At 39.9% G+C, this 23,917-nt stretch overlaps 1 protein-coding gene across 1 annotated transcript in view; it reads right to left on the bottom strand.

Moving 5' to 3' along the window:
- Positions 1 to 13,890: 13,890 nt before the first annotated feature.
- vav2 (vav guanine nucleotide exchange factor 2) overlaps positions 13,891 to 23,917 on the bottom strand; it is a 67,561-nt gene continuing 57,534 nt past the window's right edge. Inside the window, exons 10-29 of the mRNA XM_085925974.1 lie at positions 23,280 to 23,375; positions 22,081 to 22,149; positions 21,741 to 21,827; positions 21,132 to 21,220; positions 20,932 to 21,064; positions 20,645 to 20,659; positions 20,306 to 20,415; positions 20,125 to 20,226; positions 19,461 to 19,549; positions 19,369 to 19,382; positions 19,240 to 19,258; positions 18,966 to 19,093; positions 18,706 to 18,777; positions 18,571 to 18,632; positions 18,200 to 18,316; positions 17,986 to 18,073; positions 17,781 to 17,904; positions 17,236 to 17,322; positions 16,684 to 16,838; positions 13,891 to 15,826 (exon numbers count right to left, since the gene is read on the bottom strand). Of these exons, the coding sequence (XP_085782100.1) occupies positions 15,779 to 15,826; positions 16,684 to 16,838; positions 17,236 to 17,322; positions 17,781 to 17,904; positions 17,986 to 18,073; positions 18,200 to 18,316; positions 18,571 to 18,632; positions 18,706 to 18,777; positions 18,966 to 19,093; positions 19,240 to 19,258; positions 19,369 to 19,382; positions 19,461 to 19,549; positions 20,125 to 20,226; positions 20,306 to 20,415; positions 20,645 to 20,659; positions 20,932 to 21,064; positions 21,132 to 21,220; positions 21,741 to 21,827; positions 22,081 to 22,149; positions 23,280 to 23,375 (1,704 nt within the window). The 3' untranslated portion in view covers positions 13,891 to 15,778. The remainder of the gene's footprint in view (positions 15,827 to 16,683; positions 16,839 to 17,235; positions 17,323 to 17,780; positions 17,905 to 17,985; positions 18,074 to 18,199; positions 18,317 to 18,570; positions 18,633 to 18,705; positions 18,778 to 18,965; positions 19,094 to 19,239; positions 19,259 to 19,368; positions 19,383 to 19,460; positions 19,550 to 20,124; positions 20,227 to 20,305; positions 20,416 to 20,644; positions 20,660 to 20,931; positions 21,065 to 21,131; positions 21,221 to 21,740; positions 21,828 to 22,080; positions 22,150 to 23,279; positions 23,376 to 23,917) is intronic.

Here is a 23,917-nt window from a genome sequence, read left to right as displayed (position 1 = left end):
ATTGCTCTTGGTTTTATTGTTTTTTTTGTTTTTTTTTATTGCCCTCTGCAAGTGTTTTTTTAATTGCCCTCTGCAAGTGTTTTTTTCACTTTAGTTGGATATCTTCATATTTAGACCTACTATCTGAAAGCTCCAGATCATATATTTGGAAGTACACCATGTAAATATGAAAGCATCTCTCTCCAGGCAAAAATTGTTTCTTCAGTGGAGGCTGAAGATAAAAAAAAATAAATAAAATAAAACGACAGAATAAAACGGGATTTCAATTGTATCGATCACAAACCTTGCTGGCAATCACGCCGTATGAACAAAATGGATCTCAAAAGTTTTTGGGTTTGCTTGTTAGACTTCTTTGCCATTGCTGACCTTTTTTTCAACTGTCCTTTAGCAAACATACAACCTTGCAGAAAACGATTTATTTATTTTTGTATTTATTTATTTATTGTAGTTTTGTCTACGCTGGCTACCACACACAGCCTTAAATAAATAATCCAAATACAAACAGCAATCTATTCTTTTATGGTTGTGCTAATATAATTACTAAGTGACTAAGTTACATGCAAAGTGAAATGAAAAAGCCTTTTATATGTAACACATTTTGTTTGAATTCAAGTCAAAGTTAGTTCCCTTTTTTCTTGTTCCCAGAAACTCAAAGACACAATCGTCTTCATGTCCACCGACTGGATGCCTGTGACCAAGTCAATTGTTCGCTTCGAGGGTTTCCATGGCGATGGACTTTCACAGTTGTACTGTGGACTGTCTTGGCATTAAGTGACTAGGACCATAAGGTAATTTCGAGACTTTATATATATATATAACCAGGAAATCATTTTCTGGCCTTTTAGAGCATATAATAAAATCCCATTCTTGAAGAGTCCAATTTAATCCTCTCTAATTTGCAAATGGCTCATTTGCAGAATGCACTTAAGTGGTTCCCAAATGGTTCTTTTCTGAGAAATCTGGATTCATAAAAGGTTTACATTGCAGGTCAGACATGTTGGAGGCTGAGCCATGGCCCGGACATGTACTGGACTGCACTGAGAAAAGATTTTGAAAAGAAAAACTAATCACAATTTTGCAAGCATCCATATTGGTGGTGGTCCAGAATGTTCTAATCATCTGACAGGCTGAGACTTGTCTTCATTACATTTGCAGGGTTTGTGTCAAGGTCACAGCTCGTCCTTGAGTTTCAACTCCTTTTGAGTCCCGTTATGTAATGAGCTTGCTTTACTCCCCGTGGACTTAATGTCATTAAGGAAATGTATTACCTGGATCCTCCTCCCCACCTCTCACTTTCATTTGTTTAGCTTTTTGCATCCAGAGCAGGCCATTAGAAATCCATTACGGGATATTTTCAGATGAGAATAGCAGTCAGATGACCTCATTTATTTTCTAAAGAAACGGGACAACATCGGCAAGCAGATTTCGATTCAGGGAGCTTCGCAACTTCACAAGTAGATCACTTTTTTTTTTTTTAGCTTGTTGTCACCTAGCAATTTGCTATTCTATTCGCATAACTGGGACAAGCCTCACAATTAAGCTGCTGTAATCACTGCTTAGCGAAACTTCTCGACTATTTTCTAATAAATTCCTCATTGTTAATTTTAGGCCCCTAATTTCATAAAAGTTGGTTGTGCTTGGCTTGATAAAATCCAAATCTAGATCAAATTCAGTGAATATCATTGAAGCACCCAGTGAGTTGCCAGTAATGTCTTCCAATACTTCTCCAGATTTCATATAAAATGTCAATCAACGCATGCTAAAAATGACTCATTTTGATCCTTTTACTCAGAGAGTGTATTTTTGTTGAACTGCCTGTGAACTTTGTCAGCATTAACATTCTTTTAGTAAGAGCTGATGTAAGGCAAGTGGAGATATGAGCGAAGACGCAGACTGAATATTTGGTACATTCCAAGGTCAAAAAGCACGCACGAGTGACGCATACATAAAAGCTCAATGCTATTTGTATTTTCTGATGGTCTCTTCATGCAACATAATAATGTAATTAAATGTGTTTTCATATCATTATTTCCACTTACATTAAAACCAGAAAAGATTGCTCACAAAAGGGAGACCGACTAAGTTGAGACATCAAACATCTTACATTGGGGAAAGTTTGGCAGCAAAATAGTTGCACTTAAAGTGAAATTAAAGTTTTATAACACACATCTGCCACTAAACTACTTACATTGTTTTCATCGTGCATGAAAGAATGTTGCCGGGGGGGGGGGCTTTTTTTTATTTTTTACTACTCGATCAGAGTGGGAATTTTTCCTTCTCTGCCAACAGGACGCCTTTCCATGCATGTTGCTACTTACAGTTAAGTGCAGATTTTAAGCAGCAGGTGAACGACACATGAATTATTGCATAGTGTAATGACGACAGAATCTGAACGGTGGGAGAAGCGATTTGAATAACACGAGGGAGCGCACATTGTGACCTTATGGAGCAGCTGAGGCTTGCCGAGAAAGAGGAAAGAAGAGACAGATGTTCCAAAATGTGGACTTGTAAAAAAAATAAACAACAACGAAAAAACGGAAGGATGTTATAGCATCCGTGTTTTGATTCTTGATCGAGATTGAACCTGGAATCGATTTTTTTAAACTTATTTAGTTATTTATTTATATTCATTTATATTTATTTATTTATATGTATTTCTATTTATTTATTTATTCATTTATTTATTCATTTATTAACCAGCATTTCATCATCATTCCTTGTAAAAATAGATTAACAGAGAAACCCAATCTCCTCAACGTGACACCTCGGGGTGCTGGGTGCACGGCCTATAAACAAAAATGATGTTGGAGAAATCTCATAGCATTAATATAATCATGCGTTTGAATAAATAAAGAGCTGCTGTCTGGGCCAAAAGTTTTTTTTGAGAGCGTCGATGGAAATTGAGTCTTGAGGAAAATCAAAAACAGAAGAGGAAGAGGAGAAGGTCAGGTGAAGGGGCATGACTGTTGTTTGACTAATATTTGCACTTCTTCAATGGCATGAAACCAACGTTTGTAAACCCCCTACACATCTCGTTAAATCATAAATATTTGGACTATCTTGTTCACTTGATGTGTTTTCTGGCAACACAGTTGCCTCATGTAATAATAACTCAGGTGAATGTTTCCGTGACTGATGCTTTCCGGCGCCAGTGGGTATTTTTATGCGGCTAAAAACTCACCGGTTGTGTCAAATGTGATATTTCAAATGTTTACCCATTTTCAAGGAATGACGGGTTTTATTCGGATTTACAAAGGATGTTTCCCATTGAAGGAATTTCTAAAGGATCAGGCGCTCGCCTTCATGTTACAATTTTTTTTATGGCCTTCATACATGTGTTCCCGTTGACCTTTTTAAGCAAACTCGGCCTGATTGCATTCACACTTTAAACAGAACGGCACCTTGCAGAAAGCAGCTTTTATTTCACTTGCAGTTTGCTGCCTCATTTACGATAGGGGGAAAATATATGTGAGATTCACTTAGCCTCGTATGGCCATTAAATTGACAGTAGGCCTCATTGCGCAGTATAAAATGAAGCCAATTCTCTGAAATAAAAAAAAAAAAAAAAAAAGAACTGCTTGCACTCTGGTGGGTTTACGTTTTGGGCTCAACAAAGCTATTTTAGCACGTGACGCTTTATGTTAAGATGATGAATGTCGACCATTTTTAGCATGGAGACTCACTTCATCGAGCGGCCCGGTCCTCATACATGCAAAATAAGTCGTTATTTCTTCAAACTTTGTTTTGCGGGGACTATCTCAAGTGCGTGGTTATTTTTGCAACACCACTTGAACCAACTTCCAAGAAGAAATTTGGTAACCGCTTCCAAACTCTGTCTTCTAAAAACGAACTCATGTGCGTGGTTGCAAAACTCTTCCATTAACCTTCAACTTGTCATTGGATTGTTGCATGCTTTGGCTTGAACAAAATGCTTGAGTGGTTTCTTGGCTCTGCATGTATGTTGAACAGCCTGGACTCGTTCACAGCTTGATTCGATCTTAATAATTGATCAATACGTGTCGTGCTGCTTTCTGGCTAACTGAACACTCATATTGTATTTTGAATCATGGATGACTTTACACTAAGCGACCACAACATTTATTAGACCTGCAAAATCTGCTCGGACCCGATAAGTCCCGTTTTCTTCGTTTTCTCTTCTTTGTGTACAAAGCGTACTGTATGACTAAGTGGCTTGAAGTGGGCGTGGCATCAGTCTCCAGCCATGTTATTTAATCTTATAATTGTGTCATTGGCAATGTGACTTGATGCATCAGCCATTTAAAGGTTTATCCTGTCTTTTATTGTGTATGTGATCCTTTTATGGCCACCAACACTGATTTTTAAAGCCAAGTCCCAATCAAAATAGTCAAACGAGAGAGTAGGAAGTGCAAACATATAAAACTCAGCGTATCAAATAAACGACATCTGAGATGTGTTGTTTTTTTTTTTTTTTTTGGGGCGAAGGCACAAATGGTACAGTCTATGTGGGCGCTAATGATTTTGTGTTCATTACGGTCGACACATTCAATTCAACTAACAAGGTGCACGCGCATTCTGTTAATTAACTGTGTGGTTGTAAAAAAACAAAATGGAAATGAAACAATTAAAATTTCATGATGCTTGAGGCTCTTTTGTGTGATGTGAAGAGATCAATGAAAAATACAGGATAAATGAGCTGACATCTGACTGCTACAGTTAACAGTATTTGATGAAAACAATGTCTACACCTACTGCGGGTGGAAGGTCGTGTTACAAAATAATCGGTTTCCCTTTTTTGTGCTAGCATCGTTGCATGCATGCAGGCGACAATATGAAGTGATGAATCGCTTTGGTGGTCAGCAGACCTCTGCACGGCAATTGACGTCAATGGTAGTGAATGAATTAACTGACTTATTGTTGGATTTAAAAGAGGGTTTTGAAAGCATATTTCTTCTTTTAGTTTATGAAAGACATTCGATTCTTGAAGAGTCCAATCCTCAATGCGTGGTCACTGTTCACTAAAGGGACCGCAAACCATCGATGAGATTAGAAAAAAAACAAAACACCGTGACTTTTGTCCACCAGCATTCGTCAATGGGAATGTATTGATTTCGTCTGGAGTGAATAAGTGTTCCATTCTTTCTCTGTCTTTTAGCTTGAGCTCAGCTAAACAAAACAAGTGACACGTTTTTTTTTTCCCTTTAGAAAATGTTTTTTTGTTTTTTTTCTTAGATCAATTACGGCAATTACTGTCGAGGCTACACAAGCATTTTTGTGTGTGATTATTATGTCAGCCTCATACTGTAAGACAACATGCATGTGATTTTTTTTTTTTTTTTTAATCTGAACACGAGCTTCATTTCAGAGCTTTCCCAAGGCTGTGAAGAATTTCGACATTTGATTAAAGCGGAATTCTTGATCACCAGCTCAATGTACTCAAGCAGGCATATCTGGAACTGATGATGGAAAAACAAATGAATGCCTTAAATGTATACCTTCATAATGACACAATATTTGACTGGGATGCTTGTCAGTCAGCGAGCCTTATTTGCAAAGCATCCACTTCTTTGATGACAACCAAATGGTTCATCAGTACTATGATGAGAAGCAGCGCCTGAAAAGGAGAAACTACATAATCTCCGTGATTGCGATGACGATCATACTGACGAGGAAATGTCAAGTGTTTTTTTAAAAGCTGTCAAAACTCTTCTCAGCAACTTCTAAACAACTTTAAAAATGCCAAGGCAAATGAGCCCAAAGCAATGATTGGAAAACACCTTGACAGAAATGGCCCAAAACTAAATTGACACGGTGTCTTAAGATTTCAAAATGACAGCGTTGTGTACACAAGAGGCGGCCGTGGCTCTTTTTTGCTAGTCATTTTGAATATTAGACAAAAATCAATAAAAATGTTTTAAAATAATAATATAAATAATGACATCATAAAATAATTTTAAGAATAGAAAATAAAATTGTATTAAAATATTTTTTCATATTTTTAATAATACAATAAAATTGGTATACGCTTGACATCCCGCAAATGTATTTTTATGTGGATTGAGGAGTTTGCCTTTTTTTAAATACACAACCAAGATGCGAACAGGTAAAACAGACACGCAGAGGCACTAAGTGGCAGGGATAGAGTACAGCAACATCTGTGCCGACTTCATTTTACATGTTCCAATGGGACATACACCGGAAAGTGGTTGAGAAGACGAGAGCTTAGATCTTGTGGGGCATAAAGTTCCAGATTGACAAACAGCTGCTGGCCAACCAAGCGAACAATAGTGAATGGTGACAGGGAGCAGAGAACAGATGACACAAATCCCAGATGTCACCCAAAACCAAGAGAGAAGAAAACTTCATTATGACGAAGGGAATAAGTAAGCTCCCCAAAAAAAATCTCTAAAGTCAAACTCCCAAAAATGTATCTCTGAAATTTTAACCCTACACAATAACAAGACACATTGGAAAACATGCACAACTTGAAATTACAACTCAATAAGGTCGCTCCATTCATGCATCACTTGAACCAACTTTCGAGAGGTCTGCCGTTGCCATGGCAGACTTACATTACAAACGTTTGATCAAATTATCTGTACAGATTGACGCTGATTAAAGTTGAATGCGGTCGGGTCAGAACTATATGTACTGAATGGAAATAATTGCTGTGAGTTGTATTGACAAAACTATTTCTCAAAGAGGACTGACCTTAAACTAATGTCTGTCATTATATGGGATCAGGTAAATGAGGTCAAATGTTTATGAAGGTCCTCAGAATAAATAGATGAAGAAAATCAAAACTCTTCGTTTTATAACACATAAAGACCGTATTTATTCCATTGATTAGTTAGCACCAAGGGATCCTTGAGGGAATATAATGGAGATACTTACATGGATAGAGTATTTCAGGACAGTTTGATTTGAATCCAGCATTTTAAAAAAGTCAGTCTATAAGCTGCATCAAAATGAAGCTTCAAATTTGCTTCATGAACCACTTTTTTGTAATTTTGACACTGTTGGTTTTTATTAAATAGCAAGTGTGTTTGAACAGATAGTGCTCTTTTGAGGATACAAAAAATACAACTGGTGCAGGAGGCAACTTTGAAGCTTCATTTGCCCCATCACTAAGATTCTCAAAGTCTCTGCTCTGTGTAATGGCTTTAAACTTAGCATTTCTGAGAGGTTAGAGAGAGCTGTAACCGTGTGAATAGTTAAAAACTGAATAAACATGATAAAATATAGATGATAAATTGACAAACAACCAAGTCTACCAAGCATACAAAGCAGAGCCTCCGTGGCAACGGCACACCTACATATAGGCAAGAAAGGATCTTAAACATCAATGGCTCCTCAAAAAAGGTTCAGAGCCACATTTTTCTTCAAGGGACTGAGGTTTTTTGATGTGTGCTGCACATTTTATCACACTGGGATGGCCACTGGCCAGTGCCCCTTTTTTATAGTGGGCTGTGTACGGGGAGCCAGCTTGACTGGCAAAAAAAACACAAAAAGAGCTCGATAATGTGCTTGGCGGGACGCCGGACTATTGTAGAAAAGGCCCACAGAACAAACTAAGTGCCATCATGGAAAAGAGGAGACACCCCCACAGCCTCCTGGACAAGCAGAACTGCAGACGGCTCTTCATTCCAGACAATCTGAAGCATACTAAATGATGATGTCATATCTTGGGATGGATCCTGCAAAATCAGAAGCCTCCACACTTGGAATTTTTGAAAAGAAATAGAACACAGTCACCAGCTTCATTTTACTGTGTTGATTGAGCACATGATGGGTTTTATTTGTCTCTTTTAAGACCCCCTGTCTCCCGTGAGTGATCAACTAAGTCCACCACATGCCACCGTGGAATCAGAGCTGCCATAGGAGTCCACACTGCGTAATTCAGCACTGTCTCATTAAAGTTCCTGGCCATGATCCATAGCGCTAAGTATGATGCCAGCTAGGTTTAAAAAACAAAAAAAAGGTACAAACCCCAATTTACAGATTTAGCAGCCAGGAATCATTTTCAATCTAGTCATGCCATCAACCAACATGATTCATATTGAAAGATCAAATCCAACAAGTCAATACTTACTATTTGAAATTGCAAGATGACTTTGTTCTGTATTGAAACGCCTTTTTTGGAGGGGGTCTGCTTCTCAAAGTATATTCCTGGTTTTATCTTCAACGTGGCATTTGAGATTCGATTCAATCTCAACCGTTTGTGTAAGTACTTGTACCAACACAGTAGCTTTATGGTAGAAAAGGTCACTATTGACGCACTCCATAGTCCCAATTAACTTTTCACTGCCATCCACGAGCTATGTCACAGTTTTGCCCGAACTCAAACTAATTCCAGAGTCAAAATAAATCCACACAACCCAAAGCCACCTTCTTTTCCCCAGCAAAAATGACAACAACGTTACAGAGTTGCATAGACTCAGGTATATCCATAATTTATCCGCATGGTTTACAAAGTCTGCCAATGTTGACCCAAGTGCAGGAGCGAGCAGGATATTAAATGCTCCGCATCAGTGAGAATTGCATTTAGCGAGTTGACAGACATGCCAGACACACACTGACCTGCCAAATGAGGGAAGGAGGTGACAATCACTGCTCAGAGACCTGCTAAAACATTCAAATAGGAACTAGCAATTGGAAAATGAAGCTTCAAATTTGCTTCATGAACATCTTGATGGCCCTAAAGCACACTGATTTGTCTTTTCATTATTTCAACCAACCATCAGTGCCATTAACAATAAACATCACTTGAAGTACAACCATCACTGAAGGTCGCTTTGTGCCTTGATGGCCTCTAAGCAATATAACAAAGCAACCGTTGGGACAGGAATGACATCGGCCTTCTCTGAGGAGGATCTGTTCCCCAACCAAAGAAGTGGTTATCTCTGTGTCACACTTCATTACTCCCTGAGTGAGCTATCACCACAGTCTACTTGCCAAATGGCCTCCCTGGATCTTTTTTCAAAAGGAAAGACGCATCCCTCTGGAGCAACAGATATCAGAGGTCAAGATGGGTCCATGAGCTTAAACGTTCTTGTTTCCTTTAATCCCATCAAACCCAGCATGCAATAAACACCTGGGTGCAGAAAAGTTGAACTTGGAAACTGTCCTGTTAAGTACTTCAAATTGTATCACATATAGTCCAGTAAAAAATTGACAGGATGAGTTCAGGATATCATAATAAAACAAAATAAAAAATATATATAAAATATAATATATATAAAACAAATAAAAATATACAGTTTGTGGACGCATGTGAAGCTTTCCTTCCTCGCCATAAAGCCCCCTGACAACAGTGGTAAATTGGCCCACACAAAGGCCTGGCCACAAAAAGGAAACCACGTTGATAGTAGAAATAACGATAATGAGTCACTGACGGTGGAGTGAATCACTAAATCACTCGGCTGACTCCCATCCAGGCATTGTGGATTCACTGGCCTGACTCGGGGAAGCGTGTGAGCTGTTCCTTAAGTAGTCCTCGGCAAAGGCGGGAGCCGCGAGCGTGGCCGCTGGCCAAAGACCAGCCTGCCGGAGAGTGCAAACTCAAACAGGGCGAATGCTGTAATAACATCCCCCCTCCCGTAATGAGAGTGCTCTGAAAAGTTGAATCACAGAGTGGCCAAAAATACTTTTTGCTGGCTAATCGATAACCCACAGGCATGCTCGTTCAATCATAGACTGCAATGACTCAGGCCTTGATAATTTCCTTCATTATCACGATAGAAGTTAAACATATTTCAAAATTAGAACATCTGCTGACCTCGGTTTGACTTACGTTGACATAATTGGTTTGCGAATCGACCAGAAAACGGACGCAATCTAATTTAACAATGAGTCGACTCTTGAGACTCCGGAGTGGGATTCGAACAATGCAATCAGTAGTCACGGTCAAATTGTATTTGCGGCCGACCTCACTCTTGATATCTGTAACGCAAAGAGACAGGCTCGGAAACACGGATGGCTTTTTGGCCTGCGGTTTATGAATCTGATAGTAAAATGTGATTTGACATTTTGCTTTGCAATTTGACATTTCACGTGGCGGAAAATACCCTACAGCAATTCAAATTGTCTATAAAGCTCACAAATTGAGAAGTAAACTTTTAGACAAGTTATTTTCGATGCATATAAAGACTGGGGATTTTTTAGGGATTTTTTTTTAAGATTTCTTTTTTTTAGCTATTCAGAGATTTCCCCTTTGACTTACATCAGAAGGAGATATTGGGTCGGCTCACCTGGCTTGTTCACAAACGGCTTACGGACCCATCCAGAATCTTTTGTGATTGTGAAATAATGCCGAAGCTACGACTTGGAGAATGAATATCTGACTTCAGTCTCTTTTATAATCCCTACGACTGAGTTTCTTTCTCCTAAATCCAGTTGGGTTCTTATCTGAAGACTTGAAAACAGTCGCCATTTTTTTTCTTGAAGTAAAAATTTCAAGTTCATTTAGCAGGTTCAAATAATCCCATAGATAAGCAAGTTTCAAAATAAAATCATCTTGCCAAGAAACTGACAGAGGTGGGTATTTTTTGAAAGATCTCTACGGGGATTGATGTACTTACAATTTGACTCTCGAGAGCAGTCGCTGGGTTTTGACTTTGACTGAAGAACCAGTTTCCCCGTCCCTTTTGACCTTGTTGATATTCTTTGTCTTTCGAACCGTGTGAAATCAAAGCGAGTGTCGCGTATGTGCAGGAATGATCGGGATCTGACGTTCAGTTCTCGTACAGGTTGACGCAGATCTTTTGTGATTCAGCTTTTCGAGTATTGAGCGTGGCATATTAGCGTCTGTCTGGCCTGGAGGACATCAATATACTGCCTTCGCTATCGAAACATGGATGACTGAAACGGGATCTCATTTTGTACTATTTAGATCTCGTTAGGTTTTGCGGCAACACAAATGAAGTGAATGTGGGGAAACAAAGATGACATGTTTTGTTTTTCATCAAATGAAAAGGTCATTTTATGAGAGGCTATTTGTTCATTTTAATATTTTCTTTCCTCTCTGAATACGATGACGTCCAGAAAATGGAACCAACTATTGAACTAAGGGTTACATATCGTATCAACCACGAACAAGCTTGCCTATTGCTGAAAGTACTAAAGACTTTTTGTGTAATACGAAAGACAAAAAAAAAAAAACACAGGGAAGAATTTTTTGGGGGATGCAGCATCTTTTTATGACTTCTTCCCTGAGAATTCAAGAAGACGAGGTTCAAACAAAGTCGGCGTTGCTGGAGAACATTTTTCTTCCCCAGTTGCCCACCCGGGATGTATTTCTTCTTAATTTACACAGGTCTCTAGAGCTCAGGTAGGAGCACAAAGTAATGAGAACATTTCTTAACTCAGAATGCGACTATGTTTCTGTTATGCGTTCTTAGCGGTCTGCCGTAAGATGCGGCGGCGAACAATGCCTGCGTGGAGAATATAATTAAGCAGCCCAGGTGTGGCGTTAGCCTCAGCAATCTAACCTTGTGCGTTACCATGGTGCCCAGCTATGTCCAATTAGGATAAGAGAATATTTCTTGTAGTGACTGCTTCTCTAATTTTCATGGGATTTGAAATGATGATGTTTTTCTTTGGAGTATGGCCCCGTGAGACTACATATCTTATGAGTTGCTCAACACTTGGAGAGCAGTTGAAAATATTCATGCTTTTTCCTTTGAGGATTTAGAGCAAATAAAACGTACTTGACAAAACAGTAGCGTAAGCAAGCTAGCTAGCTAGCAATTCAACTAGCATATATACGCTCTAGCTGACTGAAATATTCCATCAGCATGCACATATTCAATACAGACTTAAGTTCTTTAGACAGTGGAAAATGGTACATATGAAATCAGAAATATGTATACTTTTTTTAAATATTGTATTTGTATGACATGGCGGTAGCCGGCTTGGTCTCACGAGCTTAAAACCTGAAAAAGTATGTCGACTTTAATCCGTGACATGCAACGGCAACGGGTGGTTAAGTGATCAAAAAAGCAATTTGAACAAATGTGGGGTGAGGCTAAGAAAGAGAGGGCAGCATTATACCTTGAGAGATATAATGGCTTGTCATTTTCATCCAGACATTTTACAAGAAACTACTGTTTTGTGCCTTGCAAAGAGGAGCCATGCAGTTTGGTGCAGTCCAATAAATAACCCAGTGGTGTACCATATGTCAAGTATGACACATTTGCGTTCAAGGAAAGTGACTCACTTTATGCAATGTTCTAATGAGTTTTTCCCTTCAAGGTGGAATCAGTACAAAAATAGTCATCAGTTGTCGCATTTCAGAAAAGCCGTCATTACCAAAGAGTCGGTCCGGTTGGAAGGAGAGGAACCAGTCAGAGTCTGAGAAAAGGGTCTTCTCCCCTAAAACACACAGAGCACACAGACTGGAAGACCCCCCCACCCCCTGCTCGGTGGAACGACACAGAGTAAGTGTGACCCCTGCTGAAGTCACAATGTTACTACACGTTTCAGAAAACTGGACATCTGGATCCTTTTTTTTTTTTTTTTACTCTTACATCGAAAAGTGGTTTACCCAGTGAGTCAGATCAAAGTTCCCATTCCAAACTGTACCAATTAAACTGAATTGACCAATAAAGTCTAGTTGCAACATGACTCCAGATGTTGTGACCAAGGAACCATTGACGGGATCGTTCTATGGTCGCAGTGCCAATGTCAATTGTCGTTCAAAATAAAGGACATTTTTGATCAAAGGTTGGCAAGCTTTGCCAGAAGTTGTGCTCTAGCAATAGAATTCCATTTGAAAGAGAAAATAATAATTTAAAAAACCCTGCTCCGTCGAGTAAACCTGGCGACTGTACGACCACCCGTAGAGAGCACATTCATTTTGGAACAAAGGTGCTATTATATCAAAGTATCTTACATAATCCAACGGCAAATGTCAAATCATGAAAAATAAACAAGGAAAAAAATAGTACATGTATTTCAATTGCCACTGACTGCAATGGAGAGTTTCCAGCTGGCACTGGAATAACAATGAGAAAGGACGCTGGACAGATGAAAGGAAAGTTTGGATGAGGTTAAAACATTTGATCAAACCACAAGATTGGATCGCAAACAAACACACTGGCACAGAGGCTGACTCATAGGAGGCCTCTCTAATAGTTGATCATATAATAAAAAAATAAAAAAAGGTATGAACCATTATGCCAATTTCTGAGAGTGATTACTTGTTTCTAATTTTTAAAATCCCCATCCATCCATTTTTGAACACTTATCAGAAGTCGGATAGATAAAAAGAAATAAAAATACCGTAAGGGGACAGCGGTAACTTCTAGAAAAGTTCAGAAAGTTTATGGAGAAACATTTGGAACGCAAAGCAGAAAGACAAAATCCTCCGGGGACAATGTTTTGTCTCTGACCTCTTCATTTTGACATTTACGTGACAGCATTTCTCAATTTGTCAAATAATAAGTGCCCTCCAAGCAAAACAGACCAGAAAAAGAATCTGTTGGAGTTCACAAGAAGTTGAGAAAGGCCTACGTTCTTCCAACGCAGACATTAAGATGAGGAGCGTGGGAGGACAGAGCTGGCAAAACAAGACAGAAGCACCTCATGCCACCTTTACCATGTCTGTGATGTTGAGGTCTTCAAAATGCATCATCGTATCGACAAGGCACACGTGAGAACCATGACATTGGCTCCTCTCATATGCCATAAGATTTTGCAGGTAAACACATTGCCCGACGCAAAATAGTAATGAGTCATCAAGCTGGATTTGTTTTTTCTTTTTTTGTCGCAGGAAAAGCAAGAAAACAAAATGCTCCAGGCTACATGTAATGGTAATTATCAAATATAAAGACAGCAAAAACAACAGAAAAAAATAATAATTTGTAGGGACTAAGGTAATTTCGTAACAAATTGAGTCATTTTGATGATTAATTTGATGAAAGAAACACATTTTTGAAACCAGCATGAAAAACAAATTCAGAGACACGAGGCCAAACATGACACAAAATATGCTGTGTAAATATTTGAAATATTTATTCCATGATAGACCTCATTTAGAAACCATTCAACCAAAAATGTGCACAATGACGTACAGATATTTTTTTTTTCCAGAATGTACTGAGAGGAGTTAAAATTTCAATAGCTACATGCGTCGGGCTCTTCTTGTCCATGGGCTGAATCGAGACAACCTGAAAATCTTCTTTGTTATGAAATGGACACGATTCCAGAAATAAGCTGTCAATAAATATGATGATGTGGTGCAAGTATAAAACCATGTGATACCTGGGGACAGCGGCAAGGAAATGTCACTCTCACTCTATATGATCGTAAATCTATGCATAGATTGCTAAACAATCACCAGAGTTAAACTGAAACACTTGGCACTGTATCACACCCCCGCAGTTTTCCGAGTATGAGCAGATTACAGATGATTAGTACGCAAATGCGCCCACACACACATACACGCTTAGTCATCCACACACACTTCTTTTATGGCAGTTTAATTCTCAGTTGACACAGCACCGACCAAAGAGGATTTTCACATGTGACAACCGGGAAGAAACACATCTGGTCACCTGATCATCCGTAAAAAAAAATAAAAAAATCCATAAGGCAGCATACAACGGAAATAAAATTCCATGCAGACAGTAAAAAAGAAAATGGCCATAATTGCCGATCGGTTCAGTTGGATTAAAAAAAACAACATTAGCTGTAGCAGTGAAGTTTTGTTACTACAGATAGGAAAATGAAGCTTCAAATGTGCTTCATGAACCAGTTGGTATATTTTTTGAGTCCTCTAGATGGCACTGCAGTATTTTTTAATCCTCTCTGGATAAACCAACAGTGCCATCTCGAGAAATCCAAATATACAACTGGTTCATGAAGCACATTTGAAGCTTCGTTGTCCCAAGTTGCTTCCCTTTCATATCCTGCTGATAATAAACTGCAAAACTGATGTGAACTGTGATTGTTTACTATAAAAAAAAAAGTACGACTGTATTTTTGTGAATCCATAATGTCTTCCCCTTAGTTGCATTCAGTGACTCAACTACCGTCCATTCTAGAGTTCCATTTTTTTTCTCTTTTGCATGTGCACAATTTGTCCTTTTCGTGGATGGCAAATGTTGTTTACCGTCTGACGTTGAGGTTGGAAGCAGTCTTTGAAAGGCACCGAACTGTACATTGGTGTTTGTGTGGGCTGCGCACGGACGGACACATGCATGCATGAGAAGCCAAGCCAGTCAACAAAGTCTTTTTCCTTCCACTGGAGTCAACCCACAAGGCATCACCATGACAACTAAGGCAAAATCTGTCAATGTGAAAAGAAAAAGAGCATCTGTTTTGTTTTTCTCTCTCGCTCCTCATTTTCTTTGCAGATTTCTCTGCTGTTGCGAAATCCCCACAAATAACCACAGTCATGATAATAATCTCTATTCAATAAATTATCTATACTGTACAATTATTCCACCTCGCAGAGGTCCGCAAGTTTTTTTTTTTTTTTTTCCAGAGTAAAGCTATCCACAGTCTGTTTTTGCGATTCCGCTCTTATCCGTACAGGAATGAACGAGGGATCCCGTGAATCGAGCAAAGCCGAGGCAAACTTGAAGACGGGGGGGGGGGGGGGGGCATGGTGGCAAGGTGCTTGCGATCCAGCAGAAGCATCGACAATGGCAAAAACAAAAAAGCTTCTTTCCTGGAGAGTGAATGAGGCGTTTTCCTCTGAGATCAGCAGATAGATACATTTAAAGATGTTTCCTGATTTTTTTTTTTTTTTGTATTTATTTTTTGTAAAGGGTACCAGGTGGGCAAGATCCAGCCCTTACTGGACTCCTTCTTCATCCACATAGGTTGAGGGAAACCACCCAATCTGAAAACCAAAACAATAATTCATACTGGACAAATGACGCTGATAGAAATGCGGCTTCACATCTCTTTTTGATCTCGTGAACGATGAACTTATCAGAAGGCAACCGACCATGCATACGACGCCAGAAAGATATTTGCATTATTTTCAGAACACTGCATGCTCGGCTGAAGCAGCCACATCTGTCTTCTTTTAAGGCTTCACGTGGAGCACTACTTGACCTGTTGCTAAGCAACAAAGTTTTCTTACTTGTTGCGTGACACAGTGTGGATGTTCCAGAAAAAAAAAAAAAACAGCAGAGAAGTAAATGGTTGTTTCATTATTCAGTGATGTTTGACCATGGAAATGCAACTTTGAATGAATCTCGGACAAGTCATTGCTGATTAAATGCTCAAATTGACCAAATGTTTCTCTTGGTGCTTGAATGCATTTAGTGATGATCATTAATTCGGGGCAGGAAGAACTGTGCCCCACCTGGGCACCAGATGTCTCTTAAGCCATTTTACTACAATAGAAGTGATGACTTAGATAAATAGTGCGTGCAACCCACAATGTAAATTGAGGCAAAATGGAAAAACAAAACGCTATGGGAGATGGATGGCACAGTGACAGATTTATCGAGTGCGAACCTTTCATGAAGTGCGTACACTGAAAAATATACTCTATAGTCCCCACCGGTTTTAGTCACGTAAAATATTACAACATACTGTGGTGCAAACATAAACATAATAATATATAATATAATATAATATAATATAATAATAAAAATAATTTAAGATTCCTTAATTTAAACAATTCATATATATACGTGAATCAAAGGGATGAACGAAGCCACGGTAAAACTCCAACGGTTTACTCACCCGTCCATTGGCCTCGCCTTTCCACCATCCTTGGTCCCCTCCGATTTTGCTGTATATTTTGACAACGTCTCCTTCTCGCAGCGACAGTTCTCTCATGTCTCGTGCCGCAAAGTTATACCTGGCCACGGCTGTACTCACAACGCGAGGTGTAAACACTGAAAAATGTCACGCAGATAAAACAGAGATCAACACACATGACCCTTGGAAGTAGCACGCTAAGCTATTATTCATGAATTTTAAATAAGACCATCTCAGGCTGGCAGGTGAAAGTTCAGACTTGCACTTGGAGACACTAATTATTCGTACTGAATATGAATGGCGAAGAAAAAAAAAATTCAGTATCCAGTGTGACCCAATGTAGCCTCACAGTAAATTGTTTCATCACAGGAGAGGAAATTGGTTTCCTTTTCTTGAATTAATGAGGGAATACCACCCAGGGAAGACTGAAGTCTCAGTAATAAAATGAACAAGGTAGCAGAAGTAACGCGTTTCGGGACAAGCGACAACTTGAGGCAAGATAAAAAGAGGCGAGAATCACAAGTAAGCCGGTACCTGACCAAAAAGGAGCCGAGCTCTGAGAGGAGAAATTCAGGCCCTGCGGACTGAGGAAGGAGAAGTTGTAGGAGGCGCAGGTGGCTGCTAAGAGGAGGAAAGAAAGGGGGAAGAAAAAAAAAAAGGAAAGAAAGTTTGGAAATGTGTTGAAGTGCAAGCAAAGCTGAAGGCAAAAAAAGCAGGGACAATTTTATGTCTAAAGTACACATGACAGTGCTGCGAAAAATGAAGCTTCAAATGTGCTTCATGAACCAGTTGTATTTTCTTACTCCTCTAGATGGCGCTCTCTGTTAAACATTGAGCTGAAAGCACATTAACTTTTGATGTTTTTTCAACCTCTCTGTTCAAACCAACAGTGCCATCTAGAGGAGTGAAAAAATACAACTGTTCCATGAAGAACATTTGAAGCTTCGTTTGCCCATCACGACGTCAAACTGTGGAGAGAGGGACAAAACAACAACTAACTTACAAATGTGTTTTTAACCCACTTTAAAGTGCACGGCAGAATTCAGAAAACCATACAGGCCGACTGGCAGAAGGCTTACCTGGCGAGCGGGAGCTGCTCCGTGTCAACGAACGCTCCCTCGCCTTGTAGGGATATCGCAAGGTGGTATCTAGCAGCTTGAAGCTCTCTTTGAGGGAATGGGATTGATAATACTCCACGAGCTCCTGTTGGGCAGCACAACAAAATCAATGGAGTCTTTGTTTTGATTCATCACGGGGTGCGCATCTTCTGTGTTGGGTATTTACCAAAAGGCTCTCAAACTTCTTGGCCTCGGTGATGTGAATCCAGCTGTCTTTCTCAATGACTTTAATGTGTTTCACTTCATCGTTAAATCTGCGAGGCGGAACGACAACCTATTGTGATTTTTCTTCTGACTGAGTGAACGACTTGATCACGACCGTTGGTTGACAAAAGCCATCAAATTGCTAATTTTCACCCCCTTGATAAAATCAAACTTACTTGATGCTGATGGCGAACCTCTCAGCTTCAGCTGTCCGCTCCCTGATGAGGTAGGTCCCGCTGCTGTGGGATTTTAAGAGGTTGTCAGCTTGCTGGCGTTCCATGTTTCCCGCAAACCTATCGCGAGGAGCAGAGAATAAAAGGAGAGTCGTTTCATGTCACGACTCGCGCGACATCAAGCGGTCGTGTCGTAATTCATCTTTTGACAGGAGCCGTCAAATTGTTCATCAAAGCTTGTCGACGCTAATGGAGCTGACAGAATGAACGGATTAAGGATACAACAGAACGCACGTTTCAAAAAGGTTCCCTGTTCATTGAGATTGTACCTTGTGGAAAACAGGGAAGAACAAAATAAAAGTTTCGGGCCTTACCATGGATAACCGTAGTAGTCGGCGTCCCTTGACGACTGCCTGCTGGATATTGACTGGAAGGGCTGTCACGAATACAACACGGTCAAGTCGTCCAAAATGTAAAAGTTCGCCTGTTGCTGGACACGGCCGACTCACCTTTGGGTCGAGGTACGGTTTCACGCAGGAACTGGGGAAGAAGCCATTCTTTTGCGTTTGGATCAACCTTCCCTGAGAGACAAGATAATTATCGATGATACAAAGCAATTTGTTATATAAAATCAAGTATAAAGCAAAGCGGAATGAACTTGATGAACCTTTGAAGATGATGATTAATTATACCTTCAACTATGAAAAGGATGCGTGCTGCCGACTGTCAGTCATTTTGTAAAAATAAAACAGCGAGGCGTCTGCTTTACCTCCCACCACGCGGTGTCAGGCTCCCCTTTCAGCAGCTCGATGTAGTCTCCCGTTTGAAAGGACAGAGCTGTCTTCCCCGGGGGTGCTGGTGTACCGTGGTAGTTTCTCACTGCTACCATCTTGGGGCCTGGAATTTTTTTTTTTTTTTTGAATAATTAAACTTCCAAATAAACCCAGAATAGAAGGGTTGAACGTGTTAAGGAAATAACTCCCGCCACAAGATGACAGTAAAGAGCTATGCTTCCACAGCAGTGAGTGAGTGAGTGCACTCACCAGAGGAAATTCCAGGTTCCTGCAAATGATAAAAAAAAATATAAAAAAGAAATTAGCAGGATAATTACTCAAGAGTCTTTACAGATCATTTCCACCATGCATAACTGTATAGTGTTTCCATCTACTCACCAAGTCAAGAGGATCTGAAATCAATCAAAGAAACGGAAGAGGAAGTCAGAGAGGATGATGCTGATAATAAAATAAAAATAAGAATAACTTACTGATTTTGCAGATGGTGATGACTTCCAGACACTCTTTATGTGCACCTGTTCCACACCGAGAGCAAAAGTAACCCTGATAGAAGATGCCCCTAACGGATACACACACACACATCACGTCATGTCCAAATGAACCTTATGACACAACAATTTCCCTGCAGGGCTAAAAAAAAAAAAACATTTCATGCTGTTTACAGTAAATCTACTGTGACACATTTTCAATAAAAATATAGATCTTAAAGAACATGCTGAATTTCAACAATTCTATCCATCACACGTTGTCATTTTGTGCCCCACGAGTAATTAGTATGTAGCAGGTAGCCCAGAATATTGGCCCGAGCCTTTTCGACAGGCTGGGAATCGAGGTCAGGTTGGCCATGAAATTTGTGGGTCAATACACAAAGTGGAGTTTAGCCAAGCCAACTCTGCACTGCTCAGTCTGGTGTGGCAGAGGCAGACACATTGATTCTATGACACGGGTTATCCCCCACTCTGACGCTTGGGCACTCTTACATGTTTAAAAATATAGCTGTCAGCCTCATTCTGCTTCATTTCCCCAAATTGTTGAGGCTGGATTTATTTCACATCTGGCTTTGGATCATGGAAATTTGATGAAATGCAAAAACAAGAAAACACTCTTAAAGGATCGCCTTGCTGCGTTTGTTACCTCAGTAGCATCTTGCAGGCTCGACAATTTGTGTTCTTATCAAACGTGTGCATTTGGAAGTTATGCTGGTTAGCCGTCGCTCTCTCCGGTTTGATGTTGGACCTGTGAAGAAAATATCAGCCCATAATTTGATGGATTGAGGTCATGAAGAATAAATGCACAAAAGTGCGCTCAAACTCACATGGCCATTTCAAACTGCTCCATCCATTTTCTCTTTGTATCTTCTGTTTTACAAAAGAACTGGAAGCCCTGCTTCCCTTGCAGGTGGATCAGGTAGAATCCGTAAGACCACTGAAGACAAAACACGAGTAAATAGCAGATGGCAATGATGTGAATCCATGCAAAGGCCAGATGAAATAAAACAGTCCCACTTAACTCATTTATTCATAACTCTGTGATGTTGTACATGCTTTAGCAATGCTTGAGAGTAAGATGCGTGCATTTGCCACATGACACCCAAAATAAACACCGGCACCATTGTGAAACAATGAGTTCAATGAAAGAGGCACTTGGGGCTTACCATTTTTCCACTTGACTGGTAAGCATGCAAAAAGAAAGACACCATAAAAAGACCCAGTTACACATGCGACATGGAAACACATGCAGATTGAAAACAAAAAAAAGCCACGTTAGACTCGCTGCCATATGCTCTGATTGACATTTTTATGACTCATGACCATGTGTTGCCTTTACATGATTTCTCAAGCATGGATGAGCACAACTAGCACGTCAAAGCTTTTCTTCCAAGTACTAAGGCCGCCACGATTACCGCCGCACGTTCTAAAAATTGTAAACGAGACTTTTTACCTTTTTCATGTCTCTGTTGTTCATGGGGTCGTCAGACATTTTATACAACTGCAGTTCGATAATCTCTTTCAGCTCGTAGCTATAACCTTTCCTCTTGCAGACAATCACCACTTTATCAAATAGGAATATATACCTGAAAATACACGTTAGTCAATCTTCAGTCATGCATCGGTTTTTCCTTCGTCTTTGTCGAGACTCACCGGTCCTGTTTGGTACGATTGACGATGGAGCAGACCTTCAGCTCGCCATCTATCTTTGGCCTTCCGTACTCCACCAGCTTCACTTGCTGCTTAGGTCGCACACGCACACGCACACGCACACACACACACACACACACACACACACACACACACACACACACACACACACACACACACACACACACACACACACACACACACACACACACACACACACAGTCGGGGTCAATTCACTGATTGTTATCACTAATGAGAGACTATAAATAATTCAGAAGCACAGGGAAGCTCACTGAGAATCCAAATAGATGGTAAGAAATTATACATCTCCATCAGAAGTACAGTAAAATACTGTCAAATTGCAACAAAAATCTACCCGAGGTCATTCATTTGTGGAAAAAAAACACATATGCCTCTAACATTGTACCAAAAAAAAGGTTGAAGCAATTAGTTGATTAGAACTAGTGAAGCTTCGAATGTGCTTCATGAATCAGTTGTTGTACTTTCCGACTTTTCTCGATGGCACTCCGTTCAAGATTGACCCAAAAGCCTACTGACTAGCGAACTCCTTATTTTAAAGAAGTGTATTAATGACCAAGTGAAAATACTTACAAGATTTTCTATCGAACTTTGGAATTCACTTATTTTCTTCAGTGTCTCATTGTCCCGCTTGACCTCATTGATGTACATGGCCAAGTCCTGACAGCACACACGCACGCACGCACACACACACACACACACACACACACACACACACACACACACACACACACACACACACACACACACACACACACACACACACACACACACACACACACACACACACACACACACACACACACACACACACACACACACACACACACACACACACACACACACACACACACACAAAAAAAACCCCTTAATTTTTCATTTAAAATCAATCGCAAATATTAGGAACACAGACCTGCATAGCCTCCAGTGCTTCCTTTAATTGTTGTCTCTCTGGTCGGTCCGTCGAGTGACTCAGAAGTTCCTGTAAAGTAAAAAAAGAATCTTTAACATTGACTATATTAGCTCTGATTATAGAACCGACTCTGATATCGCCCAGAGTACAATGAAACCAAAAACCGGGGCAACATACAATACATAAAACAAAAAAACAAAAAGGATGACATCAGAGTCAGTTGTAAGAAGACTCCAGTTGCGAAATTGCAGTAACAAGAGAACCACAACTATGGCCTCCCACAGACAAACATTCCGCATCTTTATGTTCTGCAATTGCTTTTTGTCTCTTCCACCGAGAGGGAAGTAATTAAATGCTGCAGTGATGTATGAAATGCCGTCGAGCTGCAATGAGATTTGGACCAATAAATCATTGTGAGTGGGGAAAGGAGATGATGGGCAAAAATGATATTCCTATAAATTGAAATATATAGATACTGAGGTCAGAAAGTCACAACAAAGTCAAATTGTAAAGGTAAATATCGTCTTTTTCTATAGATATTTTATATAACGTCCGTTTGAGCCACGATAGAATAAAAAAAAAAAAAAAATGTTGCTTGTGTCCCGCTGTCGGACACACAACAAGCAATAAACTTGTATGTACGACGCCTTCCTGAAAAGCGCCGAAGAGCGGTGAAATGGGCTGAGCTTAATCGCATTAGTTCACGCTTGATTTGACCTTAGTGCCTGGCTGCAACTCGGAACTGCGGGGGGGGGGTTCCATTCACACTGATAGAGAAGTCCCAGAACTGCCTGGACCTTCTATCAGCTAAGCACTTTGCCATTATGTGTCACATCATGAACTCTAATGTGATGGCACACGTGTCAAATAGTCCGTTATTTCTTTCATCAAAATATAAATTCTGAGCCGGCACACTTCAAGGTGAGAATCACACCTGATGCTCATACAAATATTTACTGATATAAATAAATAAATACAAACATGACTCATTCAGTAACCAACAACATTCAGTCCTACCAAGGGTGAAATATTGCTCAGTGCCCACACAAAACAAAAATTCTGTTTATACCTGATGTGATTATAACTACTCAAGCAATCTTAAAGCTTGCTGCTTCAAAAGTAACCCAAATTGGATGAAATATCTAAGTGAGCGCTGACTGATTCATGAAGCAATTTTGAAGCTTCATTTTCCTACCTACCTTCAGCAGTAAGTGATACTTGAGTACCCTCTGCATGGGAACCACCAGAAGATCCTGCAGCTTGAATTTGCCTTCCTGCACTTTCATCGTACATTCCTGTAAAGCAGCAACAACAACACACACTGTTTATTAAATGTTGTATTTCCTAAGCCAATTAAGAGACACGCATTCCCGCTTAACAATTTATGCTACTCGGTTGTCGTAGTAGCAACGCTTCGGTATTTTAGCGTGGAGATTCCATTTGCAACAATGAAGTCGGTTTCTTCTTTGAGTGCACAAAAACACTTGCGGTGCCAGCTATTTGTGGCATAAATGTCGCCCAAGCTAATGTGAAGGTTCCTTTGACAAAACCAAATGGCGTGCTTCCAAAAAAAAAAAAACTGTGGGCCTTTAAGGCTCCCTCATAGCGGTTTGTGTGTCTCGGTGTGTTTTCAAGCTTCCATAACTCTGCAGTAACAGGCGAGGCTTATTCGTCTTTAAACGGCTTTATTGTGTCACATGACTGAGAAGTGTTTGTATCACCGTACAAAGAGGGATTCCCTGTGCCTTTCTGTGAATTTACAGATTCTTATTTAAAACTAACATTTGGCGACTGCTTTAAAACTCACCTATTTGCTTTTTTGTGCTATTTAATAATT

Source organism: Syngnathus leptorhynchus, chromosome 12 (assembly GCF_054491065.1).
Source record: "Syngnathus leptorhynchus isolate UIUO chromosome 12, UIUO_Slep, whole genome shotgun sequence".
Lineage (NCBI taxonomy): Eukaryota > Metazoa > Chordata > Actinopteri > Syngnathiformes > Syngnathidae > Syngnathus > Syngnathus leptorhynchus.
This window is presented reverse-complemented; position numbering and strand designations above follow the sequence as displayed.